The sequence below is a fragment of the Nerophis lumbriciformis genome, linkage group LG24 (assembly GCF_033978685.3).
Source record: "Nerophis lumbriciformis linkage group LG24, RoL_Nlum_v2.1, whole genome shotgun sequence".
Taxonomy (NCBI): domain Eukaryota; kingdom Metazoa; phylum Chordata; class Actinopteri; order Syngnathiformes; family Syngnathidae; genus Nerophis; species Nerophis lumbriciformis.
Genome location: NC_084571.2, coordinates 33,361,029 through 33,382,500, shown reverse-complemented (window position 1 = coordinate 33,382,500; position 21,472 = coordinate 33,361,029). Strand labels below are relative to the sequence as shown.

Below are 21,472 nucleotides of genomic sequence, written 5' to 3'. Positions count from 1 at the left end.
ATATTATTGTATATACTAGGTTAGGGGTCAGCAACCCGAAATGTTGAAAGAGCCATTTTGGTCCAAAAAAAAATAAAAAAATCGGTTTGGAGCCGCAAAAAATGAAAAAGCCTTCTATAATTGATATAATGAAGTCAACACATGATGTACATGTCTGTATTAGTTATATTAGCTTACTATCAAAATGACTTTAAAAGTCTTATACAAGTGTTATAATGAAGACAGCACATGATTTAAGTGTCTATATTAGCCTACTTTTATTTTTACAACATTGGAAAACATTAGTAAACCTTCTCTTAGGGTGAGATAAGATAACTCCTCTAAATGACTGTCTTGGAATGGCCAAAGGTATAGATGTGTGTGTCCAAGTTAAAGGAAATGGCGGGCTGTCTTCTTCTAATGAATTTATTAGAATCTATGCAAGCTGGGTAACGTTTGCTGTGGTCTGGAACAACATGGCACACAAACAACTACCAGAAATGCAGCCAATATTACATACAGATAATACGTCATGAGAAATGCAGATAAAAATGAAATACACAGAGGACATAGGAAATTAAATGAGCTCAAATATACCTACAAGTGAGGCATAATGATGCAATATGTACATAAAGCCAGCCTAAATAGCATGTTAGCATTGATTAGCTTGCATTCAATACAGTCAACAAATCAAAAACATCAACAAAACTCACCTTTGTGCATTCACGCACAGTATAAAACGTTTGGTGGACAAAATGAGACAAAGAAGGAGTGGCATAAAATATGTATTTCTCTGGCATGTTGAAGAAAGTTATACATGTAAACAAACTACGGTGAGTTCAAGGACCGCCATAATGAGGACAAAACTCTCATCAGAGAATCATGTTTAATATAAACAGTGGGATTTCTAACAATTATGGAGGATTGTGTCATGTTGTCCTCCGACAGAAACCCTATTAAAACAAAAATACATTTTTCCACCCATCTTTTTCTATTTTCATACATTTTTGGAAAAGCTCCAGGGAGCCAGTAGGGCAGCGCGAAAGAGCCGCAGGTTGCAGACCCCTGTACTAGGTCATAAAATCAGTGTCAGTTGAGTCAGTCCATTGGTTGCCTGTAGGGATTTTTAATGTCCAGCAGATGTCAGTATTTAGTGACACAGTAGTGATGTATCCGGCAACACCGATGCATCGGCGCATGCGTCGAGCTCATAGAGCAAAACCCTGTGTCGGTGCGCGTACCGCTTTTAGAAAGTCACGTGACCGATCATGAGCTGTTTTGGTCACGTGACCGATACGCGAACTGTGTCGCACTGACGCCTCCTCTGTGCCCTGTGAGCGTGTCTTTTCTACAGCCGGAGAAATAATAACTAAGAAGAGAAATCGTCTAAAATGTAATACGTCGGAAAAACTTTTTATTTTTATTTTTATAAAAATGTGTAAAAAAATACAATTAAAACAATTCCCAGTCCACAATCATCCACAACATGTTCTCTTAGATTTCCATGTTATGATACATGTTCACATTATTTATTGACTGTATCTAAAAAAGATAAAAATATATTTTTATTTAAATGAAGATATGAAATAATCCTAAATGAAATACAATGACTTGGTTTATATTATTGTATATACTAGGGCAGGGGTCACCAACGCGGTGCCCGCGGTCACCAGGTAGCCCGTATGGACCAGATCAGTCGCCCGCTGGCCTGTTCTAAAAATAGCTCAAAGAGCAGCACTTACCAGTGAGCTGCCTCTATTTTTTAAATTGTATTTATTTACTAGCAAGCTGGTCTCGCTTTGCTCGACATTTTTAATTCTAAAAGAGACAAAACTCAAATAGAATTTGAAAATCCAAGAAAATATTTTAAAGACTTGGTCTTCACTTGGAATAAGCGGTAGAAATGGATGGATGGATGGGTCTTCACTTGTTTAAATAAATGCATTTATTTTTTTACTTTGCTTCTTATTACTTTTAGAAATACAATTTTAGAGAAAAAATACAACCTTAAAAATGATTTTAGGATTTTGAAACAAATATACCTTTTTACCTTTTAAATGTCTTCCTCTTCTTTCCTGACAATTTAATTCAATGTTCAAGTAAACATTTTTTTTTTTTTATTGTAAAGAATAATAAATATTTTAGCTACTGTTTTTTCGACGAAGAATATTTGTGAAATATTTCTTTAAACTTACTATGATTAAAATTTAAAAAAAATATTCTGGCAAATCTAGAAAATCTGTAGAATCAAATTTAAATCTTATTTCAAAGTATTTTGAATTTCTTTTAAAAATTTTCTTCTGGAAAATCTGGAAGAAATACTGATTTGTCTTTGTTAGAAATATAGCTTGGTCCAATTTGTTGAATATTCTAACAAAGTGCAGATTGGATTTTAACCAATTTAAAACATGTCATCAAAATTCTAAAATGTATCTTAATCAGGAAAAATTACTAATGATGCTCCATAAATTCTTTTTTAAATTTTTTCAAAAAGATTCAAATTAGCTAGTTTTTCTCTTCTTTTTGTCGGTTGAATTTTGAATTTTAAAGAGTTGAAATTGAAGATAAACTATGTTTCAAAATTTTTTTTTTCGTGTTTTCTCCTCTTTTAAACCGTTCAATTAAGTGTTTTTTTCATAATTTATTCTCTACAAAAAACCTTCCGTAAAAGGGAAAAAAAATGTACGACGGAATGACAGACAGAAATACCGTATTTTCCGCACCATAAGGCGCCCTGGGTTAAAAGCCGCGCCTTCAATGAACGGCATATTTCAAAACTTTGTCCACCTATAAGCCGCCCCGTGTTGTAAGCCGCATCTAACTGCGCTAAAGGAATGTCAAAAAAACAGTCAGATAGGTCAGTCAAACTTTAATAATATATTAAAAACCAGCGTTCTAACAACTCTGTTCACTCCCAAAATGTACGCAAATGTGCAATCACAAACATACGTATATCAACATGGACAGAGCTGCGTGAAAAAAGCCACCCGGCCTCTTCACGTAAACTTAAACTTACCTTAACCACTCGCTCATCTTTTCTTCATCCATCCCTTCGAGTTAGCTTTTATGATGACGCCGGCTGGAAAGGTCTCTTTTGGCAAGGTCTTCCTTTTGAATATCACCATGGGTGGAAGTTTCTGGCCATTAGCATGGCAAGCTAGAACCACAGTGAAGGATGACTTCTCATTCCCTGTGGTGCGAATATTCACCGTACGTGCTCCCGTTGTATCCACAGTGCGGTTCACAGGAATATCAGTTGCTGTGAAATAGTAATCCGTGTGCGCATGGAGAGATTGCGTCCTTTCATGAACCGGATACCTGTCGCTTAGTAGGAGCCATTTTGTGGTCTTTACAGATGTAAACACACAAAGGAAATGAAACGTACGGTGATATCCGCGCGCTTTTTCTTCTTCTACGCGGGCGGGTGGTTGCTTACAGTAGAAGAAGAAGCGCTTCCTGTTCTATGGGGGCGGGTGCTTACCTTGACGGTTGCTTGCGTAGAAGAAGAAGCGCTTCCTGTTCTACCGGGAAAAAAGATCGCGGCTGTTTACCGAAGTTGCGAGACCGAAACTTTATGAAAATGAATCTTAATATTTATCCATATATAAAGCGCACCGGGTTATAAGGCGCACTGTCAGCTTTTGAGAAAATTTGTGGTTTTTAGGTGCGCCTTATAGTGCGGAAAATACGGTACCCATTTTTTTTATATATATAAATTTATTTAGCTATTCTTGTTTAAATCACACTTACGTGTAACTTACAAATGACAATATATTTATTTATTTAAGTGTGTATCAAACTGGTAGCCCTTCGCATTAATCAGTACCCAAGAAGTCGTTTTTGGTTTCAAAAAGGTTGGTGACCCCTGTACTAGGGCATAAAATCAGTGTCAGTTGAGTCGGTCCATAGGTTGCCTGTAGGGATTTTTAATGTCCAGCAGATGTCAGTATTTAGTGACACAGTATCGACACAGTATCAATACATTTTTGCAATGTGTCGAAACGCTTCATGACGCCTCATCAACCCATCACTACGACACAGTATCAATACAGTTTTGCAATGTGTCGAAACGCTTCATGACGCCTCATCAACCCATCACTACTCATCATCAAAATAGTCACCTCAGTAGCTGTTTGATGGATGGAGCCCTGAACTCCTGCTCAGGACAGAGATTCTCCTCCGGCAGTGACAGACAGCAAACTGTCAGAAAAATGGCTTTTTCCAACTTAAATAGCCCATAGCCCCGCCCACTAGCTGGGACCAATTTGACGGGGGCATTAAGAATACCGTTCTTTTGTCAAATACACCATAAATAACCATCACTTGTCTAAAAGTATTCACATAATACTTTTGCATTTGTAGATCAGTCATTTGTGTATATAGTGTATTCAGGCTTGGATAACATCACTTTTAAATGTCCGGTGTCCTTCTGTAACACTTTTCAGAACCATGGTCCGGCCCAAATTAGGCCTAATTAGTGAATGCAGGTGTGTTCACCTACATAAAGCCCTCAGCCCCACCCTGACTCTTTTAGCCACCCGTTCAGAGCCATGGTGAGTGAGAGGTTACAATTTGTTTGTTGAGCGCATGCTTTTCACTGACTAACAAGATTGAATGTTTGTAGTTTGTCCATGTTGAGCTTCCTTACAAATGTGCACGGTTTGAGAGGAAGTTTAAGGGTAAACGGTGACAGTGGGGCGGGTCCCACTGTCATCCCTGCCCCGCTGTCTTGTGGGTTAGTCTGGGAAGACAAAAGGCTAGGGGAGCCCACCCTGAGAGAAAAGCAAGCGCTGGTAGGCGCACCATAGGCGGTCCTCCGACAGACCGGAGCTCCGGCAGCCTCCTGCAGCTGTGAGGAAGTGCCGGTCGTCCTGGGTTTCCTTTGCCACCGGATACAACTCCCCACGTTGGAGTCTGCGCGTCTCCCTCGTCGAAAAAGACCTCAACGGCGGAGTGGGCGGATACCAAAGACTATAAAAATGGGACCCATTACCTCCCTGCTTGGCACTCAGCATCAAGGGTTGGAATTGGGGGTTAAATCACCAAAATGATTCCCGGGCGCAGCCACCGCTGCTGCCCACTGCTCCCCTCACCTCCCAGGGGGTGATCAAGGGTGATGGGTCAAATGCAGAGAATAATTTCGCCACACCTAGTGTGTGTGACACAATCATTGGTACTTTAACTTTAACTTTAATGATGGTTGCATAGAAGCTCCACAACGGTCACAAAGGCGGAAGAAGGCTGCAGCAAAGATGGGCCCCCAATTGTCTTGGTCTCCATGCCACTGGACCCTGGCCTTCTCTTTGCCAAGGACAGTGTGGTGGCTGTCTGTGCACCAGTCTCCCCACTTTAAAAGATTCCACGCACAGGCATTCTCCTGAAGGCAATCCCACCAACAGGACAATCATACTCGTTTCGAGTGATCGCCAACGATGACGCGGGGGGGTCAAACTGTCACAAATAGACCCCGCTTTTAGACCAGTTGATCTGCCGTCTCTTTTCTGCTCTGCCCCCCTCTCCTGCGTGGATAGGTTATCAGATGACCACAGATGACGCGCTAGCTGTTCAAAGTTGGGACCCGGGGTGGATTACTCCTCTGTGCATCAGTTGGGGACTTCTCTGCACTGCTGACTTGTCTCCACTCAAGATGATCTCCTGCTGGCCCCACTATGGACTGGACTCTCACACTATTATGTTAGATCCAAAATGGACTGGACTGTCACTATTATGTTAGATCCACTATGGACTGGACTCTCACTATTATGTTAGATCCACTATGGACTGGACTCTCACCCTATTATGTTAGATCCACTATGGACTGGACTCTCACTATTATGTTAGATCCATTATGGACTGGACTCTCACACTATTATGTTAGATCCACTATGGACTGGACTCTCACACTATTATATTAGATCCACTATGGACTGGACTCTCACACATTATGTTAGATCCACTATGGACTGGACTCTCACACTATTATGTTAGATCCACTAGCTGGACTCTCACACTATTATGTTAGATCCACTATGGACTGGACTCTCACTATTATGTTAGATCCATTATGGACTGGACTCTCACAATATTATGTTAGATCCACTATGGACTGGACTCTCACAATATTATGTTAGATCCACTATGGACTGGACTCTCACACTATTATGTTAGATCCACTATGGACTGGACTCTCACAATATTATGCTAGATCCACTATGGACTGGACTCTCACACTATTATGTTAGATCCACTATGGACTGGACTCTCACACTATTATGTTAGATCCACTATGGACTGGACTCTCACACTATTATGTTAGATCCACTATGGATTGGACTCTCACACTATCATGTTAGATCCACTATGGACTGGACTCTCACACTATTATGTTAGATCCACTATGGACTGGACTCTCACACTATTATGTTAGATCCACTATGGACTGGACTCTCACACTATTATGTTAGATCCACTATGGACTGGACTCTCACTATTATGTGAGATCCACTATGGACTGGACTCTCACACTATTATGTTAGATCCACTATTATGTTAGATCCACTACGGACTGGACTCTCACAATATTATGTTAGATCCACTATGGACTGGACTCTCACACTATTATGTTAGATCCACTATGGACTGGACTCTCACTATCATGTTAGATCCACTATGGACTGGACTCTCACAATATTATGTTAGATCCACTACGGACTGGACTCTCACAATATTATGTTAGATCCACTATGGACTGGACTCTCACACTATTATGTTAGATCCACTATGGACTGGACTCTCACACTATTATGTTATATCCACTATGGACTGGACTCTCACACTATAGTGTTAGATCCACTATGGACTGGACTCTCACACTATTATGTTAGATCCACTATGGACCGGACTCTCACAATATTATGCTAGATCCACTATGGACTGGACTCTCACTATTATGTTAGATCCACTATGGACTGGACTCTCACTATTATGCTAGATCCGCTATGGACTGGACTCTCACTATTATGTTAGATCCACTATGGACTGGATTCTCACACTATTATGTTAGATCCACTATGGACTGGACTCTCACAATATTATGTTAGATCCACTATGGACTGGACTGTCACACTATTATGTTAGATCCACTATGGACTGGACTCTCACTATTATGTTAGATCCACTATGGACTGGACTCTCACACTATAATGTTAGATCCACTACGGACTGGACTCTCACAATATTATGTTAGATCCACTATGGACTGGACTCTCACACTACTATGTTAGATCCACTATGGACTGGACTCTCACAATATTATGTTAGATCCACTATGGACTGGACTCTCACTATTATGTTAGATCCACTATGGACTGGACTCTCACACTACTATGTTAGATCCACTATGGACTGGACTCTCACAATATTATGTTAGATCCACTATGGACTGGACTCACACTATTATGTTAGATCCACTATGGACTGGACTCTCACAATATTATGTTAGATCCACTATGGACTGGACTCTCACAATATTATGTTAGATCCACTACGGACTGGACTCTCACACTATTATGTTAGATCCACTATGGACTGGACTCTCACACTATTATGTTAGATCCATTATGGACTGGACTCTCACACTATTATGTTAGATCCACTATGGACTGGACTCTCACACTATTATGTTAGATCCACTATGGACTGGACTCTCACAATATTATGTTAGATCCACTATGCACTGGACTCTCACAATATTATGTTAGATCCACTATGGACTGGACTCTCACACTATTATGCTAGATCCGCTATGGACTGGACTCTCACTATTATGTTAGATCCACTATGGACTGGACTCTCACACTACTATGTTAGATCCACTATGGACTGGACTCTCACAATATTATGTTAGATCCACTATGGACTGGACTCACACTATTATGTTAGATCCACTATGGACTGGACTCTCACAATATTATGTTAGATCCACTATGGACTGGACTCTCACAATATTATGTTAGATCCACTACGGACTGGACTCTCACACTATTATGTTAGATCCACTATGGACTGGACTCTCACACTATTATGTTAGATCCATTATGGACTGGACTCTCACACTATTATGTTAGATCCACTATGGACTGGACTCTCACACTATTATGTTAGATCCACTATGGACTGGACTCTCACAATATTATGTTAGATCCACTATGCACTGGACTCTCACAATATTATGTTAGATCCACTATGGACTGGACTCTCACAATATTATGTTAGATCCACTATGGACTGGACTCTCACTATTATGTTAGATCCACTATGGACTGGACTCTCACACTACTATGTTAGATCCACTATGGACTGGACTCTCACAATATTATGTTAGATCCACTATGGACTGGACTCTCACACTATTATGTTAGATCCACTATGGACTGGACTCTCACACTATTATGTTAGATCCACAATGGACTGGACTCTCACAATATTATGTTAGATCCACTATGGACTGGACTCTCACACTATTATATTAGATCCACTATGGACTGGACTCTCACACTATTATGTTAGATCCACTATGGACTGGACTCTCGCAATATTATGCTAGATCCACTATGGACTGGACTCTCACATTATTATGTTAGATCCACTGTAGACTGGACTCTCACTATTATGTTAGATCCACTATGGACTGGACTCTCACACTATTAACTAGATCCACTTGACATCCGTTGCACATCTGCGGTCCCCTCCAAAGTTTCTCGTTGTTACCATTGGTTTGAGTTTTTTCTTGCCCTGATGTGGGATCTGAGCCCAGGCTGTCGACACTCGTGATTAAGGGCTGTATAAATAAACTTTGATTGATTAATATTTATCTTTTGTTATTATTAATTTTTCACTCCTTGACCACACATCCCTGGAGTGAGACCTGAACTGTGACATAAACAGAACGGTCGACATAACCTTTTTCAACAGTTCCGTTCAATAAAACAAAGTGTGTGTGTATTCTAACTGTCAGAATGATTCACAAGCACGACTACTTGAGCGGTGCAAGAGTCTGTTCAGTTGACAAATTGCGCACTCTATCTGAAAATGTAACACTTTGTGACATATTTCATCTGATCGTTATGTTTTTTAGAAAGTCTATTTCCCACTGGAGAGGCCATTACCATTTTTCATGTTCTGTTATCAGGGCTTCAGGGAGGTGTTCGCTATGTTTTTCACAGGGGTGCTATTCCTTACAAAATGAGATAAGCAGCTTCCATGACCTCATTTTATGTGCTGTGTGTCTCGATTACTTTGTATCTGACTGACGTTACCAACACAGTTTGTTCCAGAATGCATGGAAATAAAATACTATATTCACATAACTAAACAGCCATCAGAAAAGTAGGTCTACAGTCCAGTACACGAAGGATTCTTAACCTTTTTCAATCAGTCAATCAATCCTCATATTGTCATTGTCATAATACAAATTATACATCGGTCACGTGACTTTTAGAAAGTCACGTGACCGATCATGAGCTGTTTTGGTCACTTGACCGATACGCGAACTGTGTCGCACTGACGCCTCCTCTGTGCCCTGTGAGCGTGTCTTTTCTACAGCCGGAGAAGTAATAACTAAGAAGAGAAATCGTCTAAAATTTAATACATCGGAAAAACTGTTTTTTTTTAAATAAAAATGTGTAAAAAAAATAAAATAAAAAAAATTCCCAGTCCACAAGCATCCACAACACGTTCTCTTAGATTTCCATGTTATGATACATGTTCACATTATTTATTGACTGTATCTAAAAAAGATAAAAATATATTTTTATTTAAATGAAGATATGAAATAATCTTAAATGAAATACAATGACTCGGTTTATATTATTGTATATACTAGGGCAGGGGTCACCAACGCGGTGCCCGCGGGCACCAGGTAGCCCGTAAGGACCAGATCAGTCGCCCGCTGGCCTGTTCTAAAAATAGCTCAAAGAGCAGCACTTACCAGTGAGCTGCCTCTATTTTTTAAATTTTATTTATTTACTAGCAAGCTGGTCTCGCTTTGCTCGACAAAACGAAAAAGAAAGAGAAAACTCAAATAGAATTTGAAAATCCAAGAAAATATTTTAAAGACTTGGTCTTCACTTGTTTAAATAAATTCATTTATTTTTTTACTTTGCTTCTTATTACTTTTAGAAATACAATTTTAGAGAAAAAATACAACCTTAAAAATGATTTTAGGATTTTTAAACACATATACCTTTTTACCTTTTAAATTTCTTCCTCTTCTTTCCTGACAATTTAAATCAATGTTCAAGTAAATTTTTCTTTTTTATTGTATAGAATAATAAATATTTTAGCTTCTGTTTTTTCGGCGAAGAATATTTGTGAAATATTTCTTCAAACTTATGATTAAAATAAAAAAAAAATGATTCTGGTAAATCTAGAAAATCTGTAGAATCAAATTTAAATCTTATTTCAAAGTCTTTTGAATTTCTTTTAACATTTTTGTTCTGGAAAATCTAGAAGAAATACTGATTTGTCTTTGTTAGAAATATAGCTTGGTCCAATTTGTTAAATATTCTAACAAAGTGCAGATTGGATTTTAACCCATTTAAAACATGTCATCAAAATTCTAAAATTAATCTTAATCAGGAAAAATTACTAATGATGTTCCATAAATTCTTTTTTTAATTTTTTCAAAAAGATTCAAATTAGCTAGTTTTTCTCTTCTTTTTTTCGGTTGAATTTTAAAGAGTCGAAATTGAAGATAAACTATGTTTAAAAATTTTATTTTAATTTTTTTTCGTGTTTTCTCCTCTTTTAAACCGTTCAATTAAGTGTTTTTTTTTTTAATCATTTATTCTCTACAAAAAAACCTTCCGTAAAAGGAAAAAAAAATGTACGACGGAATGACAGACAGAAATACCCATTTTTTTTATATATATAGATTTATTTATTTACCGTATTTCTCGGACTATAAGTCGCAGTTTTTTTTCCAGTGCGACTTATATGTTTTTTCCTTCTTTATTATGCATTTTCGGCAGGTGCGACTTATACTCCGGTGCGACTTATACTCCGAAAAATACGGTAGCTATTCTTGTTTAAATCACACTTACATGCATACTTGCCAACCCTCCCGAATTTTCCGGGAGACTCCCGAAATTCAGCACCTCTCCCAAAAACCTCCCGGGACAAATATTCTCCCGAAAATCTCTCGATTTTCAGCAGGAGCTGGAGGCCACGCCATGCCACTCCATGCGGACCTGAGTGAGGACAGTCTTTTTTCATGACAGGAGGACAACTGGGTGACAAGAAATAAATCATCCAGACTAGAGATAAATTGTATTATTATGTTTATCTTACCTACAAATAAATATATTTATTAATTTAAAAAAAAAAACTAAATACATTTTTACTATATTTTGCTAAAAACATAGAAATGAATTTTATTTTTATTTGTATTTTTTCTGACTCCTTATTACATCCAGGCATTAGAATTATACATTAAAATAAACATATTTGAAATAATTAATTTTAAATTATCATAATAATTCATTTAAAATGACCATATTTAATTATTAAAATAATTGCTAGTTTATCAACAACTTTAGCATTTTATTCATTACATTTTTGAAGTTCTCAGAAGCCAAGTTATGTTATATTCCTTAATATTTATTTATGCAAGTTTGAAGTATCAATTATCTAAACACAGTTTTGTTTGCATATTTTCAGGATGTATATATATATATATATATATATATATATACAGTATATATATATATATATACACATATATATATATATATATATATATATATATATATATATATATATATATATATATACAGTATATATATACAGTATATATATATATTTATATATATATGTATGAAATACTTGACTTGGTGAATTCTAGCTGTCAATATACTCCTCCCCTCTTAACCACGCCCTCAACCACGCCCTGCCCCACCCCTGACCACGCCCCCACCCCCCACCTCCCGAAATCGGAGGTCTCAAGGTTGGCAAGTATGCTTACATGTAACTTACAATATATTTATTTATTTAAGTGTGTATCAAACTGGTAGCCCTTCGCATTAATCAGTACCCAAGAAGTAGTTTTTGGTTTCAAAAAGGTTGGTGACCCCTGTACTAGGGCATAAAATCAGTGTCAGTTGAGTCGGTCCATAGGTTGCCTGTAGGGATTTTTAATGTCCAGCAGATGTCAGTATTTAGTGACACAGTATCGACACAGTATCAATACAGTTTTGCAATGTGTCGAAACGCTTCATGACAACTCATCAACCCATCACTAGTTGACAGTGCTAAATGACTAAAATTACATCTCGTCGAACCTGAACACCACGCAAGCTTCCTTTATGTTTTCTGTTTGTGATCTTCAGTAAAAAAAAAAAAAAAAAAAAAGCACTTGGCTTAGTGTGAGACCATCGCCTCCCAGTAGGGGGCAGCACTCCACCACTATTGGCGCGCTTGTTGTATTCACCACCGGAGAAGAAGAAGCAGTTTATGGCAGCCATTGCCGATATTGCACATTTAGCCCAGTTATTGTTTTTAGCTGAATTTAAAAACAAAAATCACTTCTCACTTCTTCGGAGGCAACAGACTCTGGGGGGTTTGTTTGGCTTACAGACCGATTCATGTAAGTGTGTACTTCCGCCTCAGTTAAAAAATTGCCGGCCATTTATAAAAACAAGACGAAGAAGAAGTGGCTATTGTCTGCGCAAAGGGAAAGTAGTTCAACTTGGGACATGCCGACGCCGTGTCACTTCAACCCGCTAGCGACATATATAACCATTTAGTCTGTTTATGTAGCAAAGTGTGGGGAACAAATGTGCTAGAATGCTAAATACATTCACACGTGTGCTAAATGTCATGCACCCATCATCGGACACGTCCACGTACGAGCCCTCCCGCCGGCAAACTTCTCGCCACACCGGCCGGGCCCTGACGTCATCGTGTCGTAGTGACCAAGAGCGACTCTTTCTGCTAGTTTGTCACCCCAAAACGTCTCCCTGAACAAAGTCAAAATGTGGTAGCCAACAGGACGAGCGTAACCCGTCCGAAAAGCTAACGTCACACCCCCTCCCCCTCTTTCTCGGCTTTTTAATGCTGTAATTTGCTCCAAATGTGGGGTGAAATGATGCGTGTAATGTTCCAAACATTGGGTAGGCGTTTTTTTATTCCCTACGCTATACGTAACAATAATTACACGTTGTTTCCCGCCTCGCTAGCTAACTAGCAAGATGCCATTAGCCTCAATGTAACACTTCCGGTGTGTGTATATGACGTCACCATTACACAGGGGGGGAGTGCTAGCCATGAAAGGAAAGAGAAAGAAGTCAGCAGGATGAAAGTGACTGTTGTTGGGTGAAGTGAAATAGAAGGCTCTCTTCCAGCGATGAATAAAAAGCCTGATTTTGTTTTGCTGTGTTTTCTCCTCTCAGGCACTGACAGCCAGCGGCGGGTCGCAGAGAACGCCGTCATGTCCGGAGTGCGCCTGGACAGGATGAGTCGCTCGCAAGAGATCGAGAAAGGTCTGAAGTTTATAGAGTGAGTATCCAACATAATGTGCTTCACAGTCGGTGTTTGATGCCATCTTTTGATTGATTGATTGATATTTTTATTAGTACCGTGTTTTTCGGAGTATAAGTCGCTCCGGAGTATAAGTCGCACCGGGCCGAAAATGCATAATAAAGAAGGGAAAAAACATATATAAGTCGCACTGGAGTATAAGTCGCATTTTTGGGGGGAATTTATTTGATAAAACCCAACACCAAGAGTAGAAAGGCAATTTAAAATAAATAAAGAATAGTGAACAACAGGCTGAATAAGTGCATACCTGCCAACTACTCCGGTTTTCCCGTAATTAGTACGTTTTTCATCAACCTACGGTTACGGTTGCAGTGATAAAAAATATGTTTTTTCATTAATTAAAAAAAAACATTTTTTAAAAAGTTTTATTCACGAAATCGCGTAACAACAATGACAATCGACACTGCTTCCCGTAACTTCCTATCGAGCCATTCCGAATGCCATGTGCGAGGCTATTTATAGCACCGCTGCCAAGCACGAGGCACCAGTTGCCATTGTTTCCAAACGAGCGAATGATCATGGAATCAGCCGGAGAAAAATCGCAAACGAGTCTTAAACCGAAAAGAAAACTGCAGTCATTCCGTGAAGAATATTCAAAAGCCTATCCGGGAATAATTATCCGTTCCAAAAAGGGTGAAAACTACGCGAATTGCACCTTGTGCAGACAAGATTTTTCGATCGGACACGAAGGAATTAGCGATGTAAAAGACCACGTTGGGACAAAAAAACACAAGTCTAATGCTATTGAATTACATTTTAATGAAGTAAACTTATCATAAAGTTACCATATCATTTTTGCGGTATGATCAATCTGATAGAATACATTTGGATTTTAGCCACAAAAAGGTAATGACACCAATGTTATCTATTGGAATTGTTTAGTACTGTTATACTGTTAAAAGTGTTTATACTATTTATGCTTTCAAGTCCAAGTTGAAGAAATCTTGTTAAATGTTGACAGCATAACTACCAAAATACAGAAGTATGTCCTTAATATTTTTGCAGTGCTATTTCTGTTGAAAAGTTAAAATGATTACATTAGAGATGTGATGTGCCACTTTTCAAGTGTCTGATGGCTTAAATTAATTGTCATGAATTTTTCATATTTTGAATTCTTTTGAAAGGCTTACAAAAAAACTACATTTGAATTGTAATTCCATGCTATTGACAGGACTATTAATTTTAATGAAGTTAGCTTACCATGTTTACAGTATGATAATTGTGATAGAAATGTGAATTTTAGGCACAGCATATTTTTTACAATTGAACAAGGCAGTAGATTATACAAGCTTGGACAGAAAGTTAATAATGACACCAATTTTTTTTTTTATGGAATTGTTTAGTACTGTTTTACCATTTGTTTACTGTAAAAAGTGTTTATACTGTTTATACTTTCAATTAACAAATTGAAGTCTTGTGAAAGGTTGACAGGATAACTGGCATTAACTGTCAAAATAATTTCAAACTATTGAAGTTAGCTTACAGAATAAACATGTCAATCAACCCATATGATTTTTGCTGTAATATTTTTGTTTTGAAAAGTCACTGTGACTGATAGAAAAGTGATGGTTTTAGCAACATTTTAACCTGTCGGAACCCCCCACCAGTACTTTGTCCTGGACCTACCGGGGCCTGCGGCCCCTGGACCCTGGCTACTAGGTTTTTCTGATTTCAAAAGTTGGCAGGTATGTAAGTGTACGTTATATGAGGCATAAATAACCAACTGAGAACATACCTGGTATGTTAACGTAACATATTATGGTAAGAGTCATTTAAATAACTATAACATATAGAACAGGGGTCACCAACCTTTTTGAAACCAAGAGCTACTTCTTGGGTACTGATTAATCCGAAGGGCTACCAGTTTGATACACACTTAAATAAATAAATATTTTGTCATTTGTAAGTTACATGTAAGTGTGATTTTAAACAAGAATAGCTAAATAAATAAATGTATATATATAAAAAAATGGGTATTTCTGTCTGGCATTCCGTCGTGCATTTTTTTTTCCTTTTACGGAAGGTTTTTTGTAGAGAATAAATGATGAAAAAAACACTTAATTGAACGGTTTAAAAGAGGAGAAAACACGAAAAAAATTAAAATGTAATTTTGAAACATAGTTTATCTTCAATTTCGACTCTTTAAAATTCAAAATTCAACCGAAAAAAAGAAGAGAAAAACTAGCTAATTTGAATCTTTTTGAAAAAAGAAAAAAAAGAATTTATGGAACATCATTAGTCATTTTTCCTGATTAAGATTCATTATAGAATTTTGATGACATGTTTTAAATTGGTTAAAATCCAATCTGCACTTTGTTAGAATATATAACAAATTGGACCAAGCTATATTTCTAACAACGACAAATCAGTATTTCTTCTAGATTTTCCAGAACAAAAATGTTAAAAGAAATTCAAAAGACTTTGAAATAAGATTTGCCAGAATAAATTTTTTGAATTTTAATCATAGTAAGTTTGAAGAAATATTTCACAAATATTCTTCGTCGAAAAAACAGAAGCTAAAATATGTATTATTCTTTACAATAAAAAAAAATTTTTTTTACTTGAACATTTATTTAAATTGTCAGGAAAGAAGAGGAAGACATTTAAAAGGTAAAATGGTACCGGTATATGTGTTTAAAAATCCTAAAATCATTTTTAAGGTTGTATTTTTTTTCTAAAATTGTATTTCTAAAAGTAATAAGAAGCAAAGTAAAAACAATAAATGAATTTATTTAAACAAGTGTAGACCAAGTCTTTAAAATATTTTCTTGGATTTTCAAATTCTATTTGAGTTTTGTCTCTCTTAAAATTAAAAATGTTTACCAGCTTGCTAGTAAATAAATACAATTTAAAAAATAGAGGCAGCTCACTGGTAAGTGCTGCTCTTTGAGCTATTTTTAGAACAGGCCAGCGGGCGACTGATCTGGTCCTTACGGGCTACCTGGTGCCCGCGGGCACCGCGTTGGTGACCCCTGATATAGAACATGCTATACGTTTACCAAACAATCTGTCACTCCTAATCGCTAAATCCCATGAAATCTTATACGTCTAGTCTCTTACGTGAATGAGCTAAATAATGTTATTTGATATTTTACGGTAATGTGTTAATAATTTCACACATAAGTCGCTCCTGAGTTTAAGTCGCACCCCTGGCCAAACTATGACAAAAACTGCGACTTATAGTCCGAAAAATACGGTAGATTGCACAGTACAGTACATATTCCGTACAATTGACCACTAAATGGTAACACCCAAATACGTTTTTCAACTTGTTTAAGTCGGGGGTCCTCGTAAATCAATTCATGGTACAAATATATACTATCAGCAAATTACAGTCATCACACAAGTTAATCATAGAGTATATTAGGGGTGTAACGGTACACAAACATTTCGGTTCGGTACGTACCCCAGTTTAGAGGTCACGGTTCAGTTCATTTTCGGTACAGTAAGAAAACAACAAAATATACATTTTTTGGTTATTTATTTACCAAATTTGTAAACAATGGCTTTATCCTTTTTAGCATTGGGAACACTATAATAATTCTGCCCACGTTAATCAACATTAAACTGCCTCAAGTTGTTGCTCAGATTAAATAAAATTACAAAACTTTTCTTCTACTTATAAAAAATGCAACATTAAACCGTTTCAAGTCAACTCATCATGCTTAATTTATTGCAGCATTTGTGAAGCCTGTAGTAGATTTATTATGTAAATGTTATATTTTTATCAACATGTGATAGCAGCGACCTTGCCATTCAAACTAGGCTGCTGCATTTTAAATGATTAATGTAATTATAGCTGGAAAAAATGATACAATAGCAATAGTAGAGACTATTCATCCCTGAACACCATGGAGTTCATGTTGGCTTAATGATGCACTTACATTATTATATTTATGTTTGGTTGATATCAGCACTTCAGTCATCAACAATTGCATCATCAGAGAAATGGACATTGAAACAGTGTAGGTCTGACTTGGTAGGATATGTACAGCGAGCAGTGAACATAGTGAGCTCAGAAAGCATAAGAACAAGTATATACATTTGATTATTTACAATCCGGGGAGGTGGGATGTGGTGGGGGGGAGGGTGTTAGTCAAGGGTTGTAGTTGCCTGGAGGTGTTCTTTTAGTGCGGTTTTGAAGGAGGATAGAGATGCCCTTTCTTTTACACCTATTGGGAGTGCATTCCATATTGATGTGGCATAAAATGAGAATGAGTTAAGACCTTTGTTAGATCGGAATCTGGGTTTAACATGGTTTCCGGAGCTCCCCCTGGTGTTGTGGTTATGGCGGTCATTTACGGTCTGGAAGTAGTTTGACATGTACTTCGGTATCAGTGAGGTGTAGTGGATTTTATAGACTAGGCTCAGTGCAAGTTGTTTTACTCTGTCCTCCACCCTGAGCCAGCCCACTTTGGAGAAGTGGGTAGGAGTGAGGTGTGATCTGGGGTGGAGGTCTAGAAGTAACCTGACTAGCTTGTTCTGGGTTGTTTGGAGTCTAGATTTGAGGGTTTTGGAGGTGCTGCGGTACCATCTAAATGTGCCCAAGGCAACAGGTTCTGCTGGCGTATAAGCTAGGCTCAGGCAATATGGCCTAAATATTTTTAAAAATTCGCCAAAATTTGATTCGATTTTTTCCCCCCGAGATTTTCCATAATTTTCGACGAAACCAACCATCCGTCCATCCATTTATTTTCTACCGCTTGTTCCTTTTGGCAGGGTACACCCTGGACAAGTCGCCGCCTCATCAAAAGGACAACACAGATAGACAAGCATTCACACTCATTCATAATGATTAAAAATGACGGATGATGCAAAACAATCTTTTCTTCTTTTTTTTAATATCAAAAACTACCGTACTACCGTATTTCTCGGATTATAAGTCGCAGTTTTTTTTCATAGTTTGGCCGGGGGTGCGACTTATACTCTGGAGCGACTTATGTGTGAAATTATTAACACATTAGCGTAAAATATCAAATAATATTATTTATCTCATTCACGTAAGAGACTAGACGTATAAGATTTCATGGGATTTAGCGATTAGGAGTGACAGATTGTTTGGTAAACGTATAGCATGTTCTATATATTATAGTTATTTGAATGACTCTTACCATAATAATAATAATAATAACTGGGATTTATATAGCGCTTTTCTAAGTACCTAAAGTCGCTTTACATGTAGAACTCATCATTCACACCTGGTGGTGGTAAGCTACTTTCATAGCCACAGCTGCCCTGGGGTAGACTGACGGAAGCGTGGCTGCAATTTGCGCCAACGGTACCTCCGACCACCACCTATCATTCATCATTCAATTCACCGGTGTGAGTGGCACCGGGGGCAAAGGGTGAAGTGTCCCGCCCAAGGACACAACGGCAGCGATTTTTGGATGGTAAGAGGCGGGGAGCGAACCTGCAACCCTCAGGTTTCTGGCACGGTTGCTCTACCCACTACGCCATGCCGCCCCCATAATATGTTACGTTAACATACCAGGCACGTTCTCAGTTGCTTATTTATGCCTCATATAACGTACACTTATTCAGCCTGTTGTTCACTATTCTTTATTTATTTTAAATTGTCTTTCAAATGTCTATTCTTGGTGTTGGATTTTATCAAATAAATTTCCCCCAAAAATGCGACTTATACTCTAGTGTGACTTATATATGTTTTTTTCCTTCTTTATTATGCATTTTCGGCCGATGCGACTTATAATCCGAAAAATACGGTAGTTTGAAATGACACTGCATGCACTGCATCTTCCATCCATCCATCCATTTTCTACCGCTTGTCCCTTTTGGGGTCGTGGGGGGTGCTGGAGCCTATCTCAGCTGCATTCGGGCAGAAGGCGGTGTACACCCTGGACAAGTCGCCACCTCATCGCAGGGCCAACACAGATAGACAGACAACATTCACACACTAGGGCCAATTTGGTGTTGCCAATCAACCTATCCCCAGGTGCATGTCTTTGGAGGTGGGAGGGAACCCACGCAGTCACGGGGAGAACATGCAAACTCCACACAGAAAGATCCCGAGCCCTTAGCAATTTTTTTTTTATTAAGCGGGTTCTTTCTCCAACAGATATGATTTGCATGTTCTCCCCGTGACTGCGTGGGTTCCCTCCGGGTACTCCGGCTTCCTCCCACCTCCAAAGATATGCACCTGGGGATAGGTTGATTGTCAACACTAAATTGTCCCTAGTGTGTGAATGTTGTTTGTCTTATCTGTGTTGGCCCTGTGATGAGGTGGCGACTTGTCCAGGGTGTACACCGCCTTCCGCCCGAATGCAGCTGAGATAGGCTCCAGCACCCCCCGCGACCTCGAAAGGGACACGCGGTAGAAAATGGATGGATGGATGGCTGGATGGATGATTTGGACCAGACCGCTTCTATGGTAGCTACCTCGCTTTGTTTATAATGTATACCGTATTTTCCGCACTATAAGGCGCACCTAAAAACCACAAATTTTCTCAAAAGCTGACAGTGCGCCTTATAACCCGGTGCGCTTTATATATGGATAAATATTAAGATTCATTTTCATAAAGTTTCGGTCTCGCAACTTCGGTAAACAGCCGCCATCTTTTTTCCCCGTAGAAGAAGCGCGCGGTGCATGCTGGGATATGTGACGTTTCATTTCCATTTGTGTGTTTATGTAAAGACCCCAAAATGGCTCCTATTAAGTGTGTTGTCTGTCTAATTATAAATAATGCAGACGAGGCGTGTTAACTGAGTTCTCAACGTTTACTCACAGCGTGCTCATAACCACATTCTAACTCCCAGCATACAACAACGCTTCTCAGGGCTACCACGCATGCTCGTCACTATCGTTGCATGCTGGGTAGTGTAGTTGTTATATTTGCTAGCTCATAACATCACATTAAGAGACACGCTTACGCGCTTAATTCAATACTCGCCGTCATTCCGGGTGGATTGACAAAAGACCTCCAGCCGCTAGATATTGGTGTCAACAGGGCATTCGAAGCTAGACTGCTAACTGCGTGGGAACAGTGGATGACAGAAGGCGAACACACGTGACGTTCACCAAGACAGGGAGACAGGGAGACAGCGCCAGACGACATTTTGGATCCCACAATCGCCCAACTTTTCAATTCGGACAACGAAGGAGAATAATTCGAGGGATTTATGAATGAAGAATAACTTCAGAAAGTGAGCGTTATGTTTATTTTGTGTGTTGTGACATTAACGTTCGAGCAACATTATGTTGCTATTGCTCTGCACTATTTTGAACTTTACTATGTTTGTGATTGCACATTTGCGTACATTTTGGGAGTGAACAGAGTTGTTAGAACGCTGGTTTTTAATATATTATTAAAGTTTGACTGACCTATCTGACTGTTTTTTTTGACATTCCTTTAGCGCAGTTAGATGCGGCTTACAACACCGGGCGGCTTATAGGTGGACAAAGTTTTGAAATATGCCGTTCATTGAAGGCGCGGCTTTTAACCCAGGGCGCCTTATGGTGCGGAAAATACGGTATTTTCTGCAGGAGCTACTCTTTTTTTTTTTTTTTTTTTTTTTTTTTTTTCTCTCTGCTGTCCTTTTTTTTGCTGCAGCTGTTACATATACCGTATTTTTCGGAGTATAAGTCGCACCAGCGTATAAGTCGCACCTTCTGAAAATGCATAACAAAGAAGGAAAAAAACATATATAAGTCGCACAGGAGCCCGGCCAAACTATCAAAAAAAACTGCGACTTATAGTCCGAAAAATACGGTACTGTAATATTGTACATGATGATTGGGATTTGTTATATTGTATATATTATATACTGTATATATAATACGTAAATATTACATATATGTTACATTTATATTGCTACTATAGTACATTTTTTGTCTATACCTTTTGTTTTAGCCCTCTTTTTGTGCCCTTTTGTGCATTAT

At 38.3% G+C, this 21,472-nt stretch overlaps 2 protein-coding genes across 6 annotated transcripts in view; one reads left to right on the top strand and one right to left on the bottom strand.

Moving 5' to 3' along the window:
• The window catches only part of LOC133620653 (phospholipase A2-like), a 31,020-nt gene extending 26,847 nt beyond the window's left edge, over positions 1 to 4,173 (bottom strand). Inside the window, exon 1 of one of the 2 annotated variants that reach the window (XM_061982247.2) lies at positions 4,101 to 4,173. The gene's annotated coding sequence lies outside the window, so the exon portion shown is untranslated. The remainder of the gene's footprint in view (positions 1 to 4,100) is intronic. The other variant, XM_061982248.2, reaches the window with a different exon arrangement.
• Positions 4,174 to 12,439: 8,266 nt separating this feature from the next.
• Positions 12,440 to 21,472, top strand: part of zc3h7a (zinc finger CCCH-type containing 7A) — a 43,306-nt gene continuing 34,273 nt past the window's right edge. For 3 of the 4 annotated variants that reach the window (XM_061982003.2, XM_061982004.2, XM_061982002.2), the window contains exons 1-2: positions 12,440 to 12,622; positions 13,428 to 13,533. In XM_061982003.2, the coding sequence (XP_061837987.1) occupies positions 12,490 to 12,622; positions 13,428 to 13,533 (239 nt within the window). In that variant the 5' untranslated portion in view covers positions 12,440 to 12,489. Of the gene's footprint in view, positions 12,623 to 12,708; positions 13,149 to 13,427; positions 13,534 to 21,472 lie in introns of those variants that run through there. The other variant, XM_061982005.2, reaches the window with a different exon arrangement.